Source organism: Triplophysa rosa, linkage group LG11 (assembly GCF_024868665.1).
Source record: "Triplophysa rosa linkage group LG11, Trosa_1v2, whole genome shotgun sequence".
Taxonomy (NCBI): Eukaryota; Metazoa; Chordata; class Actinopteri; order Cypriniformes; family Nemacheilidae; genus Triplophysa; species Triplophysa rosa.
The window spans coordinates 18,930,083-18,945,689 of NC_079900.1; the positions used below are offsets into that span (position 1 = coordinate 18,930,083).

The 15,607-nt window shown below is 41.1% G+C and overlaps 1 protein-coding gene across 1 annotated transcript in view; it reads left to right on the plus strand.

Annotated features, from left to right (window-relative positions):
- Positions 1–15,301, plus strand: part of pde4a (phosphodiesterase 4A, cAMP-specific) — a 51,459-nt gene extending 36,158 nt beyond the window's left edge. The window contains exons 7-15 of the mRNA XM_057347223.1: positions 6,849–6,942; positions 7,080–7,243; positions 7,489–7,587; positions 8,645–8,809; positions 8,924–9,023; positions 10,835–10,989; positions 11,091–11,213; positions 11,332–11,514; positions 11,620–15,301. Coding sequence (XP_057203206.1) covers positions 6,849–6,942; positions 7,080–7,243; positions 7,489–7,587; positions 8,645–8,809; positions 8,924–9,023; positions 10,835–10,989; positions 11,091–11,213; positions 11,332–11,514; positions 11,620–12,081 — 1,545 coding nt within the window. The 3' untranslated portion in view covers positions 12,082–15,301. The remainder of the gene's footprint in view (positions 1–6,848; positions 6,943–7,079; positions 7,244–7,488; positions 7,588–8,644; positions 8,810–8,923; positions 9,024–10,834; positions 10,990–11,090; positions 11,214–11,331; positions 11,515–11,619) is intronic.
- Positions 15,302–15,607: the final 306 nt, after the last annotated feature.

Genomic DNA, 15,607 nt, shown 5'->3' on the forward strand with positions numbered 1-15,607 from the left:
TATATATATGTTATAGTGATTATTTATATATATATATATATATATTTAAATAAAATGTACATTGACGAAACTATGAGAACAATATTTGAAATTTTTGAAGCCGAAATACAATCAGCAGAAGTAAAAAGCTAACACGGGGCTATAAACAGACTACACTATTGTCGCTCGATATCAACGTCACCACCACCAAACCTCCTCTCTTTCAAACTTTATTAAAAACATGTTCCCTGGTAAGTAACTACTCCGTGAATGAATCCCCAACAAGGTTTTTAGAGATATGTGCCCATGTTGCATTATTTGCATTAATGTTAGCAACCGCCTTTTTAAAGACACAATAAAGCTTAACTGCTGTGTTTTATGTCATAGATTAAAACGTGAAAATATTTGGCGGTTTTCTTAACCACAGACCTTATTTCAGTCAATTTATCGAAGACCCATTCAAAAAACCCATAGACTTTGGAACGATGGAATCTGAAGTGCTAAAATGCTAACTCGCAACTGGGTTTGCATACAAAAATACATCATCTCTGAGGTACTCTATAAGTTGCTTTGGATAAAACTTTTCACTCATAAAGTTAAATGTTTATTCAAAACTCAGGCAAAGCTGTGTTTAGTTGTGACCATGGATGTTTATGTGTCCTAGCTATAGTTGCGCTAAAAACACCACAATGCCCACAATGCATTTTCATTGTAAACACTGATGTGACTGATTATCTGAAACACATATGAAGTTACACTTAATACAGGTACTGAGAATTCTGCTATAAACATTACATTTTGAGTTATAATTCGAACAAAACTATTTTTGCACTTTATATGCAGTAACATAATGATGCAGCGTGTATAGAGTGATGCATTCAGTTATAAAATCAGAGGCATTTTCATAATAATCCAAACACAAGTGTACAGGAGACACGTCACTGCCAGGTTTTTAAACAGTGATGTGTCTGACCTGACCACCCAAGATGGATCCTAATATCAGGTGCAAACAAGGCCTCTATTTTACCAAATATTTGATCAAACTATATGTTCAAGCAGTCTGCATTGAAGCTCATTATACTGTACATACACTATACAATATATGTACACCGCATACTATCACTCCAAAATAAAATCCAAATTTTTTGCCAATGAGAGGATTTCCCTTTGTCTGTGGTTATCATGCATAAAGGGCTACATCTACACTTTGTAAATACGCTTAAACACATTTTGTTTGCCAGTATGTCAAGTGAAATTTCTATTTCTATTTAATAATCATGTATAATGATCATATATGTGCTGCAATGGTTTGTGAGGTGTAGAAGAGAACAGGGTTAAGTGAGCAAGAAAACAGGACAGATTGTAAAGGAGAGGGTTTGTGGATGGGGACGGCATAAAATAGAGAAGGGAGGGGGTTGCGGTTGTGAGGTTTGGTCCTGATGCCAGTGTTTCTGCTGTAACCTTGGTTGCTATCGAGCAGCAGCAAACCAAGGTCTAGCCTGCCGGTTTAACCATTGGCTCTTCACTGTGGCCATAAAGCATGTGATTTAAACACTGGCCAATGAAAAATCGGTTGCTCCCTTCCATAGCATCCCCATTTAAAGAGACAGTACCATTTTCTATACCCCGCAAGTGAATCCAGTGGATGCGTATTTTTGTATGCTTGTTTCCCAGTCATGGTTTTGTTTCAGTGTGTGTGTAATAAGAAGTGTCTTTATGGAGACTGTGTGTCTGTGTTCATCCATGTGTGAATAGAAGGCAGAGGTGCTTGCTTGTTTGCTGATGCAGATGACACATATCAACACACACACACACACACGCACACATTGACACCCTTACGCACACATACACGCACAGGTTTTCATGCAGAGATTAGCATTGATGCACAAAGCCTATATTCCCTCCCCTCCTTCTTCCCAGACTATTATATAGACAGACATATATGTAAACACACACAGACGGTTCTTAATTTTTCTACACTCGTACATGCCGTCTGCTGCACATGCGCACTCAGAGCGCGCGTACATGCACACACGCCACAAGCACGCGCCTCCTACCACAGCGGCTGATTAGCTTGCGAGAACTGTCTACAGCATCCAGGGAGACAGAGCAAAAGGCAGAGCATCAGCCGAGCCGCATCGCTGCATCTGTGTGTGGATTAAACGGCAGGGCTGCAGAAGAGAGCCACGTTGCACTGACAGGACCCAGTATTGTGTTCCCTGGACTGTGCGGTCTGAACACAACTCGCTGGGAACGCTGGGCCCCGGTCCTGGAGCTGTGTGGTGGGGGAGGGGTGTCGTCGCAGAGATACAGAGCAAGAGGATGTTTTTCCAGACCACTGCTCTTTTGTAGTTTGACTTGTGGCCGCAGGCCGTCTCTCATTGGCATTTCTGTCTGTCTCTCTGTTCCTCCTGCTGTTACCTGTCTGACTGTTGTTGTTGTCCTCTTCCTGTCATCCCTCCGTTTCTGTCACTCCGCTAGCTGTCTGCCTGCCTCCATCTTCCCTCCTGTGGTTTGTCTGTGTCCTCGTTCCCACTGCATCCTTTTCATGCCCTTCAGACTCTGACTCTCCATCTTTGTCCGTCGCACCTCTCGCCGCTTTCCGGGTCAGCTGCTGGGATGAGATGTAGTCCCTCTGGCCTGTGGATTTGGATGGCTCCTGGTGGGCCGTTCACAGGGGACACTCGCGAGCAGATCGCCGTGGAGCCCACTGGGTGGTTTTCAGTAGGGCCCGGTTCTGGCACGGCTCGCTGCATGTAGAGAGACAGCTTTCGCGAGCGCTAGACGCTGGACTTCCACCCCGATTGCTCCCCTCCTCTCTGGGGCAGCCGCCACTCTGGAGCACCCCGGCCTCCTAGGCTGCAGCCTCTCTGCCCACACCCTGACCACGCCCACATGCCGCTGGGGCGCCCGCCGCGCTTCTGCCCCCGTGCACTTTCGCGCCTCTTGCCTTTGCCAACGGCCTGCCCCATCCGTCACCCTCAGCATGGGCGTCATGGAGGCCATTGACCCGTCGCCTTCATCTTGCCCTTCACCTGTGCCCGGAGGCTTCCGGCTGGCCCACTCCTCCAGCTACAACCCCCTGCAGGGGAGGGATGGGTTAGAGCTGGAGCTCGGGGCAGCGGCTGATGGAGTGCTGGACGGGGGTGGTCAGGCCACTGAACGTAGGACCGCCTTCATGGATCTGTTCTGTGAGACCTGCTCCAAACCTTGGCTCATTGGTTGGTGGGACCAGGTAGGGCCGCATGAAAAGTTCACTTAATCTCTATTTCGAAAACTTAAATAGAAAGGCTGTGTGCTCTTCATGATGATGATATGGAGAACTAGGACAGAGAAATTGTAATTGTTTTGAGTCTGAATTGTGGTGAAGTGTGGTTTTCACCTTAGCTTTCAACTTTGTTTGGGATCACTTTGACAGGCAGGAAGAAAATGGCCACCGCTGTTGCACATGGCTTATGTTGTCTCAGTGTTGAAGGATGGTGAACCTGTGGCACAGTGGGCTTGAGTCACAAGACACTCTTTCCTCCACACTTGCCCCCTCTATCCGTCCGTCCAGCACTTTCCACTGATAAATCAGATGATTGATCCAGATGTTTGTCAAAACTGTGATTAAAATAATTACATTTAAACATCTGTTTTGTAGCATTACACAGTGAATTCAGGGGGCTTTATTGTTGATTTCTTGTTGACCAGTTCAGACAAACGTTTGCTGTTTGTATTGAATATGAGGCGGTTGTAGTCTCCTCTTCACTTAAACCAAAACTGCGGCAGATCTTTACATTCGTGCTTGGTATCATTTGAAATGCTTGAGCGTGGTTTCATCAGCACAATATTGAGCGATATTCTGCCTACTAAGTTCCACTGCTCTGTGCTTTGTCTCATACTCCATCTGGCTATTGTGTGCTAGTGCAGGACCTGGTTTTTTTTGCTTTTAAGTTCCTGAACATATGTGCTGTTGTTTGACATTGATGTTAATATGTGTCCTGTTTCCACCTTAATTTAGGCATAAATGTGGGCGCCGCCATCTTTGAGCTGTTTGTGTTTAGACTTCTGGTGAGCCACTATAGCTAATGGCAGTCATACTGCGAGTGAGACAAGTGTGCTGTTTTGACTGGCTAGTTAATATTTATTGTGGAACCCAAAGGTACAAGCTTAATGTGTGCAGTTAGAGGTTGCCATAATAGCCGGTACAAATGCAAAAATGACTAAGCTGCATGTATAGGTTAAAAGTTGCAGGATATTAAATTTTAATTAATTTTGGCATACGCTTTTATCCAAATCACATTTAACATTTTGTCAGCACGCTAAACAGTACTGATAACCTAGTTTACCATGTTACTATGAGGATTAAAGCTGAAGTAAACAAGGGTGAGAATGAATGAATTTAATAGACATAAAAACAGACAGTTATTGGTTAGTATGTTTCAAATTGTTTTTAGAAAGTTGTGATAGATGCTGCAGCTCAGTGGAGACTTGCGATACAAGAGCAACCAGCCGTCTCCATTCCTCCATTATTAGTTGTAAGGATCCAGGAATGTTTGTTTCACTTTGACTGGGATTCACATCTGCTTTTAAAAACACGAATTCGTGGTCTATGTAATGTACAAATTTCAACCAACTTTCCCACTGTGCATGTAAGTTACTGGTAACTTAACCTTACGTCTCTGTGCTTTTATAATTGCGAGTCAACTCCGAGAGAAAATACAAAATAATTGAATATATCTTCATACGATATATCAGGCCACTTCAACCTCCCACTGTGTAATACATCACGGGTGTGAAAAATATTCACCAGAGCTGTTTCAATAGTGTTTTGAGCGTGCTCCCGTGACATCTCTTCCATTGTTTTCCACCAGCCGGCTAAAAGGAAGTACGTCACATCGTTTACTTCCGCGTTCAAAAATAAGGTGGATAATTCCAGTCAGTAATGACAAGGCTTGAGTTTAGGCAGTGATGATAGCATTCCTTCTGTGGTTTCAGAGAACTGTGATGTATGCATACATTTCCTTATAGTGACGTGCTGAATTACTGATGTCTTTATCTGTGTTGCTTGAAGGGATAGTTCACCCAAAAATGAAAATGTTTTCATCATTTATTCAACCTCATGTCATTCCAAACCTGTGCAACTTTTTTCTTCAAAAGAAGATATTTTGATGAATGTTGGGAATCAAAACAACACTGGCCTCCATTGACTTCCATTGTATAGCAGAAAAATACTGAGACATTTCTCAAAATATCTTCTTTTGTGGTCCACTGAAGAAAGAGTCATATGCAGGTTTTGTACAATATGAGGGTAATCAAGCTGATGACCAATTTTTTATTTTTGCATGAACTATCCCTTTAATGGATCACTAGACTTGCCCTCATTAAAATGCAGTTGTACAACATTTAGTTTGACCAAATCCAAGATATATCACAGTATTATTTATTCATAATATTACATTCATTAATGTATTGATAATATATTCAATGTTACAATTAGTATTATATAAAATTGCATATAAAATGTAAATAAATGTGATGCCCCTGCCATTTTTGATGGACACATCCAGCTAGCTCAGTCTTAGTAAATAAAGGAAATGGATAGTATCGTGGTCTCCTAGTAACACATATTTGTATTCATTTTTCCTCACAAGGTCTGGCAGCAGCCTGGTCCTCTAGAGGATAAATGCTCCAAACAGTTGGCACCCTGTGAACGTTTTAATAATGACTCAGCACAGTGTGGACAGAGACTTGGTACAGTGTGTAACACACACATGCAAAGGAGAATTATGCAAATTAAGCTTTATATAAACTCCAAACTTGACTGTGGGAGAGAGACAGACATGCCATTTTGATCCTTGTTGGTAAATTCAGTGTGGAGATTAATATATGTCACAGGAGATTGACTAGCTGATTCGAATGTGGGCATTATTATATCACATGATACATTTTGTCTTCATCTTATATTGCTAACATGCCGATCTTTGTAACTTATCTGTGTGATGTGCATGTCAACGTAATATAAGAGAAAAAATACAAATGCAAGCGATTGAAAAAGACGCAACATACGTAGCACCAGAATATGAAGGGAATGTGAAGGAAAGCAAGAGAGACAGGCGTACCGAGACACATAAAGACAGAATGGAGGAGAGATGGAGAGTGATACAGAGAGTGTTGACCTTGGAGGAGGTCACAGACAGACACCTGCCTACTCTCTCAGATTGGCACCCAACCCATCGCCTCGCTCCCATCGTGCTGCAGGAGGGACTGTGAGGAGGCAGTTGCTAAGGAAACCTGCTGGTTTCCATGGAGATTGTAACGTGTGAAGGACCAGTCAGTGGGACAAACCAGGGGTCTTGGCGGCATCGTGCTGTGTGCTTGTGTTATATGCTGAAGTTGCACAATTTTGTTCATTCGAGGCAAATATTTGATGCGTCTTGCGTTTCTATTACAATCTCATTTTCATTAAAGCAACGTTTTTCAGAGAGAATTCCACAATATTAGATTAAAACTACAAATATACAATGAAACAGATTCTGGCCTTTGGTTTATTTGAATGTCATGCAGAAATTTTTCAGAATACTGCAGCAACACAAACTATAACATTTTAGTTAAAAGCGCAGACCTGCATTGCATGTCTGTTTTGAGTTGTGATATCAAAGTAAACATGTTAATACAAATGTGTGAAAGGTTTACAAGAACATATTCATCATGCAACTAGGTTAGAACATTTAACAGGTCTGGTAATCGTGAATTTTTGCACATAATGTACATGTAGATCAAAATGTGTGCGTTCCTTAATCGTAAACAGTGTATTCACAAAAACACTCATCCCTCTCTTCTTTCCCCTGTCTGTCTATCTCCATCTTTCCCTTTCTGATCTCTAGTTCAAGAGGATGTTAAACAGGGAACTGTCTCATCTATCTGAGATGAGTCGCTCTGGGAATCAGGTGTCTGAATACATCTCCACTACTTTCCTAGGTAAGTGAACATGCATTTCTATTTTCAGAAGTGCAGAACCACAGTTCCAGCAATGCAGTAGTTTCACGTCTCCAATACAATTTACTGGTTTAAATGAGCCATCATCTCTTGATGTTCACATACCTGTTGTCTTCAAGACAAGCAGAACGAGGTGGAGATTCCATCCCCTACACTGCGGGAGCGAGAGAAACCGATGTCTCACATCAGTGGTGTCAAGAAGCTCACACACAGCTCCAGCCTAACCAGTGCAGCTCTGCCACGCTTTGGGGTCAAGACCGAGGAGGAAGATGCGCTGGCCAGGGTAGGGAATCAGTAACACACAACTTTCTCAGCGCTTTAGCTTTCAAAAGTATTTATAATGACGTAGAAAATGCTGCACACATACAGTACAATCCGCAGTCCGCTGATAACAAAAAAAGGTCACTGTTCCCACAATAACACCATATTTTCCCAGCATCCACTCCCCAACCATCACAAATTACTTGCCTCAGAAATGGCTGTTTGTGGAATGAAGTTGTTATGGTTGAATTTACTGTATCTTTACAGGAGCTGAATGACTTAAACAAGTGGGGCCTTAATATCTTCCGTGTGGCAGAGTTCTCCAATAACAGACCTCTGAGTTGCATCATGTTTGCCATCTTCCAGGTATGTGATCTCTTGCTTTTGCTATAAATGTCGCTGTGTTTTTGAGAAACAACAAGTGCAAACAGGGATTAATGTAATATGTCAGTGGGGTTTTGTTGTTTTGCTTGTAGAATGGACAGGGTGTTTTATATACTGTATATAATGTGCCTAACAAGTTTCTTTTTTGGTGTATTGTGTATCAATTTCAATGTCGTAACATTTTCTTTGCTTTAACTGTAATAATCAAGTGAGATTTTTGCATGAATAAAGAGCACAATATGGCCCACACAGAGATCTGATCTCACCATCACTGAATCAGTCTGAAGTTGCATGAAGAGACAGAAACACTGAGATCAACTAAAACCATAAAAATAGTGGCAACATCTCCAAGATTCTTGGAACAATCCACCTGCAAAGCTACTAATGAAATAGTTCACCTAAAAATGAAAACTTACTCACCCCCACGCCACCCCTGATGTATACGAACCAATAATATATTGATTATCCAAAATGTTGAAGCCCCCAAAAGCACATCATCTGTCATTAATGTAATCCAAACAACTCCAGTGTGTTTATAAATGTATTCTAAAGTGAAACAATAGATGTGTGTGAGAAATATTATTTTGGGCTTATTCAGCAATATTAAAACCAAAACAAACACATACTGTAGGCCTGCCAGTTCTAAACATCAGAAACATTCATCATTTAAAATCTCATCGGTTCATGACAAAATATCACATGACACACAAGAACCAATGAGATTTGAAGTTCCCAACGTAATATGATTTAAGCAACCATATTTGTTTTGGTTTTAATATCACTAAATAAGTTCAAAATATTAATTGTAGAATCGCTTTTGAATTACATCAACAAAGAATGCAAGTCACATCTGGGATGGGATTTTGAATGAATCCCATCAAAATGCCGTTAAATACATCTTCAAAACATCTTTTAACTTGTTGATTTATATAGTTTTATGTACACATTGCTACTAGTACAACAGCAAACGTCTCTGTCATTTATAATGTTTTGCTTCATTTTCGTAAACACTCTGTCTTTGATCTGTGATGTTGTAAAGGAACGGGATCTGTTGAAGACCTTTAGTATCCCTGTGGACACCTTTATCACCTATGTGATGACACTGGAAGATCACTACCATGCCAACGTGGCCTATCACAACAGCCTGCATGCCGCCGACGTCACACAGTCCACACATGTGCTGCTCTCCACATCAGCACTGGACGTGAGTACACATGTTAACTCATTCAAAAGCAAAGAGCATATGTGATAACACAGTTCACAAATGCCAAATCAGCACTGAACTTTTAACATAATTATCATACAATCTGCCCAACAGGCTGTTTTTACTGATCTGGAAATCTTGGCTGCATTGTTTGCTGCTGCCATCCATGATGTGGATCATCCTGGAGTTTCCAACCAGTTCCTCATCAACACCAGTAAGTCTATGCTGGAACATCATTATATTGATCACGGAGTCCCTGTTTATTAGAAAGCAGTCTTTTCAGATGTGGTTTAGCTTGTGAATAATGATTAGGTTTCTTGTCATGTTTTGCTGGTTTGATAAAATAATGAGATTGATCCGGAGGTCTATAAAGACTAACGCTAAAATAATTTCACTGTTAATTAAAGCAATAAGCCCCGCGAAGCAGTGGGTTACAGTGCATTTTATAACAGCTAAGGGCGTTGTGGCATGATGCAAGCGGAGTACTTAAAACCCCTTTAGCTGTTATAATACGCACTTAACCCACTGCTTCGCAGGCCTTATTGCTTTCATAAAACAGTTATTCCACATGCGTAGCAAGGTTTCATAAAATAAAGTTATATTTAGGCTATGTAATGCGGTCAGCAGTTATAAATCTGGGTATTTTATAACGGCTTAGAACTCGGCTCAACAAATCAGAATCAAAGACCGGAACTGACCATTTTATAATAAAGGTTTCTTGTCATGTTTTGCTGGTTTGAAAAATCAGATGATTGATCCCGATGTTTGTCAAAACTGAGATTAAAATAATTACATTTAAACATCTGTTTTGTAGCATTACACAGTGAATTCAGGGGGCTTTATTGTTGATTTCTTGTTGACCAGTTCAGACAAACTTTTGCTGTTTGTATTGAATATGAGGCGGTTGTAGTCTCCTCTTCACTTAAACCAAAACTGCGGCAGATCTTTACATTCGTGCTTGGTATCATTTGAAATGCTTGAGCGTGGTTTCATCAGCACAATATTGAGCGATATTCTGCCTACTAAAGAGGGTGAGCCCCTCCTGGGGTCTTTCATCTAAATCACACCTATGCCCTCATAAGGAGTGAACCAGGGTGCTTTTCAGAGAATTTTGATTTATAGTTCATGTCCCCTTTTGGCATACCTGTCAACATTTGAGTACCAAAATCCGGGAGACCTGTGAGCATCCCACTCCATTCGTTCGCAATGACACTCTGTGTCCGACTCCTTTTGGTTAGCAATGGCGGTTATGGTATTTACAGGAGTTTACCGGGAGAAGTAATGGAAAAACAGGAGTTTCACCACAGAAATAACAAAACAGGAGAGTGGCAGGCGATGTGTGTGAAAAACAGGAGGCTCCCACGAAAGTGGAAGTGTTGACAGGTATGCCTTTTGGAGAAGGTGTATTTTTTGCTTGATACTTATTGTTCACACTTTCTCTACACTGGACACTAGTGGAGCGCCACAACAAAAGAAAATGTAATCCGGTGTAGACACAGTGTAAGCAGACTTCAGGACTGAAAAACTGGGCTCTCTGCACGCTACTAGACAGTTGTTTTCAGTTGTGCTTTTTCAGGAATTTTGTGAAGTGATGGAACAAAATAATCTGTGGCAAAAAACTGATGCCTATTATTCTAAGGAATCATCATTCTGACTGTAGGACAAATAAAGGAAAAATAATCAAATGCAAAAACACAACATTAATTTATGCCCTCCCTGATAGCACACATACATCTGGGAGATGTCTATTCTATGTCTGCATTTACATTTACAAGACGTATTTTTGGATTGTTTGCTCATCTGCAATACATCTCTGAGATGTCTCCTGTCAAATGTCATATAGACATCTAGAAGAAGTCTGTAAGATGTTTATGATTTAGAATGGATGTAAAACTGAAATTTCTAAGATGTTTTCCAGTTCTTTAGCAGAAATCTTACAAACGTACCTGTGCTATCTGGGCTTGGTGTGCACCTTGAAAAAAGGTAGAGAGAAGTACTGAAAGTCTCATCTGCTGTGTTTTACAGACTCAGAACTGGCATTGATGTACAACGATGAGTCCGTGCTGGAGAACCATCACCTGGCTGTAGGCTTCAAGCTTCTGCATGAGGAGAACTGTGACATCTTTCAGAACCTCACCAAACGACAGCGGCAGAGTCTGCGCAAACTGGTCATCGACATGGTGAGCTGCTGTACACGTTGTTTTATGTTCCTAACCTAATTTTTTACTTGGGAAGGCCTGCATCTTTTCTCCAGTGTAAATCATCCCACTTGGCTCCTTAGGTTTTGGCAACTGACATGTCAAAGCACATGAGTTTGCTGGCAGATCTAAAGACAATGGTGGAGACCAAGAAGGTGACCAGCTCTGGAGTTTTGATGTTGGACCATTATAATGACAGGATACAGGTATTTACCAACAAACAGGAATGTGTGCTAAAAAAATTAACCTAATAGAAATTGCAACAGAATTAACACAGATCAGACCAGAGTAAAGGATACAACTTATTCACAAATGTGTGTGTAGGTCCTGAGGAACATGGTGCATTGTGCTGACCTTAGTAACCCAACCAAGCCCCTGGCAGTGTACAGACAGTGGACCGAGCGCATTATGGAGGAGTTCTTCCGGCAGGGTGATAAAGAACGAGAGCGTGGGATGGAAATAAGCCCCATGTGTGACAAACACACTGCATCTGTGGAGAAGAGTCAGGTACACATGCAAACACCCACACGGACATTCGTAAAAATATCAATTCTAAGGCATTCATGCCATTTCCAACAGACCGCTCCTAAACTGTCTGGTTTGTTCATGCAGGTGGGCTTTATCGATTATATTGTGCATCCGCTGTGGGAGACCTGGGGGGACCTGGTCCACCCTGACGCTCAGGAAATTTTGGACACCCTCGAGGACAACCGGGACTGGTACCAAAGCACCATCCCCCAGAGCCCATCGCCGCCTCCCGATGGCCCAGACAACGAGCTGGAATCCTGCACAAACAAATTCCAGTTTGAGCTCACCCTGGAGGGAGAGACGGGACAGGAGGATGGGCCTGCCAGTCAGAACCACATCGACAAGGAGGAAAAGACGGACGGGGATGACGTTGAGGAGGTGGAAGAAAACATGGAGGAGGGGGAGGAGGTGACAGAGAGGTCAGGACGGAGGCGACTGCAGGTTCAGTCAGTAGTTGAGGAGGAGGACGAGAGACAGTCTGACGAGAGTCCGGTGGAGGAGACGGAGGAGGAAGAGAAACTGTCCTCTCCTACCGATGACACGTAAGACTCAAGTAACATCTGTCTGGCCCACAGGGCTAAGAACGGGGCCATACTTCAAAAACTCTCTCTACCATTCACATAGGACTCTTCTGTTTCTGATATCTAAACCATGAACAGAAGTCTTGTGTACCAATCCAATAAGACATTGGATTTTATTTTTCAAAAAGGGAACAAAACAATATTAGAGAAGTATTTAACACAGCAACTGTAGATTTTGAGTGGATGCTGGAGTCTATCCAGAAGAGAGGGCGAGGCTTTAAGGGGAAACCGATATATGGCGGGGTTTGTAATGGGCCATTGAGTCAGCGTAGCACTCTGGAATTTCCACACTTACACAAACACACACACACACACACATCAATCAATAAGTACACACTTTATTAGTCACATCTAGATTTTAACCTTAAATAAGTACACCGCACCGTCCATGCAAACACACGGCTGTGTGTCTGTGTATGTGTTCAGGGGGCTTGGATCTGAAAGAAATGTTTTTGGAAAAAGCCATCTCAACATGGATTGTCAATAATCGGTTTTAAAGCATTCTTAACAGGGACTAAAATCCTCAAAAATCAAATGATTGGTGAAATCTGAGAGACTTTTCGTTCATAAAAAGAACACACCTGCAGAGAAAAGAGATGCTGTCCAGGACGCTGGAGGAACGAGGGCATCTGCTGAAAGCAGGAGACATGGATGGCATGATTTGTTTGTGGGTCCCACCCCCTCTTTCCCTTTACCCTGGAGTGCTACCAGTGCAAGATGGCCATGTGCCTTTCTGAACCAGCAGCTTCAACTCTGGAGCTGTTGTGAAGCAATGCATCGTGGGACAGGAGTGTCTGCTTTTGTCTTCATTTTTGATTGTCTCTTTTTAAGCAATCTCCATCGTTTATGCTTGGCGTCGTCGTCGTGATAATTCCTTCTCATCCGTCAGTCTTCCTCGGCCGCTTTCACGCTGACCGAGCATTTGGGGCCTAGATTAGGATTCATCACCGTCACAGCTCGTAGACTGCCCTCACTTTCCATGTGAATAATTAATGATAGTCACTTTTTGAGGATAAGCCATGTGACGCTTGGAAACATATGTTCTGCCTTATTTCGGTTTCGTTAAATCCATTCCTACCAGATTTTCAACAGAGCCTCCTCAATTGCAGCACGCACAGACTCTCTCACCTTCACCCACTCGCGCCGGTAATACATCCTCGGTGTACTCCACATAAACACTACGTTATGTTTTGCCAAAGGAATGAGCTGATAAGTTGGAGAGGCAATAAGTGGTGGAACAGAGAAAGGAATAGAACCGTGTCTGTGACAGGAAGATATTAGAAGTGCAGGGAGTCACTCGCAGCCATATTGAGTTCAATGCTTTTTTGCCTTAATGTCAACTGCAGGGTTTAATGTTGACATTATATCTCATTATAGTGTTCGTTTCATGTCTATATGCCTTGCTTAATGTTCATTCTTTCACAATAGCACCATCTGCATGTGGTCGGAGGTATGGATTTGTCTTGTAACATGAGAAAGAAAAAGCAAGTCATACTGTTAAATGAAACTGTTGCTCAAATGTATTTAATGTCCAGCATCTTTTATTGTTGTCTTTTTCACAAGTGTCAGCGTTTCAATGGGAGAGAGAGGAGTCCGTTGAGAAATGAGGAAAGTGAGAGCGAGTTCTCAGGTTAGGATTGCAATATCGCCTCTTCTCTCACCTCTCAGAAATTTGGTTTGATTTCATTTCAGTGGAATGAACTGTTGGTTGCTGTATTTCGGGCAGCAGTGGCGAGCATCTCTGTTGAAACATGACAAGCTAGTTTCTGCTGGTCAGTAGCTTAGCTTTACACAAGCCTGTGCCTGTGAGAGCAGAAACTTGTGGTCATACCGGTGTGTATGTGAAAACCATACTTGTCTGTATGTCATAATATATGACGTATGAGTTTGAACCGCAGAAGGGATGACCGGGGTCACGTGATCGATCGGTGTGAATTGATGACATTCCCATGTACGCCTGTCTTACCTTAAAAATGCTTCGTTGTGAGACTTTTCGTTAACTTTGTGAGCGCTAAGCTAACAAATAATATTTGCCATTTTAACACGACACTGTAGCAATTGTTTCTTATTAAGAAATTATTACGATTAATTCCTTGCTGCCATTCTTTTTTGGATATCAAAAGGAAAAACAAATGTTTCTTTGAACTGTTTGTGTACAGTTTTTATTTTTGTATCATTCTGGTTTGATGGTTCAAACTACTATCTAATATAAATAGTAGACTAATCACTGCTTGTTTTGTATATAATGTAATGTTGAATTGTAAATTTGAAATCTCTCAGAATCAAACAATGTCACTTTTAGTTGTAATGAATTGTAGATGAATTGTGGAATTTCATACTCACGCCTTTCTTTCTCCTGTCATTCTTTTGGAGGTATTTTAGTAACCATCCCACCACCTTTAAATGTGTATATTTGAACTGTACTGGAAAAACAGACTAATCATTCATCATCATTTCTGAAACTTGTCTTTACCAGCACTTTATTTTTCTGTAGGTTGTGAGATGGCTGATATCAGGGCGCATATGGTATAGATGGTATGGTATATACTGACTTCTGTATTGGAGGGAACTGTATAGTGTGGCACAGGGTGGAAACTTTAAATGGCTCCTTCCGAACGACTTTATTTCGGTCCTAAATGCCATTTTCTGCTAAGCAACATCAACTACTCTGTGTTAATAATCTGCACTGGAATGGCTTTTAATAGGATTTTTTAATACTTCTGTGAGGTTAATGACCAATTGACAGACAGAAAGATGACGTGGCTTAATCCGAGAACCGTTTTTCTTCATATTTTAATGTCATGCCTCATGAGACTCCAATGAAGTTATTCTCTGGGCTTTAAATAATATGGGCTTTAAATAATATGTTACTTGTTCACAAGTTATGGTAATAATATAAGTCGAAAAGAAAACACAGGAAAATGATTGTAATATTTGTACATTATATTGCTGTAATGTGTATAATGTGTCCAAGTTATTTTATATTATATTATTTTTATGAAAGGTTTTCCTCTGAGAGAACTGAGTTGTCATTTTGTGAATAAAATGCATTTAATAAGCAAACAGCTATATATAAAAAACAAATATATATATAGATATATATATACCAGTATATTTTTTTCTTTCACTGTTCAGTACTGTAAAGTGTGTTGAAAATACAAATAAAGGATGATTTTTCTAATACATGCATATTGGTCTTATTTTCACATGCAGCCTCGTGTTGCAGTAACCGCTACATGTTAAAGTGTTGCATGCAATGCGGCTGCTTTGAGTAGTTTAATACAAACGTCTGGCTATCTATCTGTACACTATTTGAAAATCCATATAGAATAATAAGCATATATCACATATACCAAAAATTACACTGCAATGCTTGAAATATATAGCCTACTGGTTGATCAAACAGTGATGCTTTACTGACCCCTACAGTCCGAATGTATGTCGACAAATATCCATTTCCACGACATTCAAAAGTTTAAAAATTTAGGTAC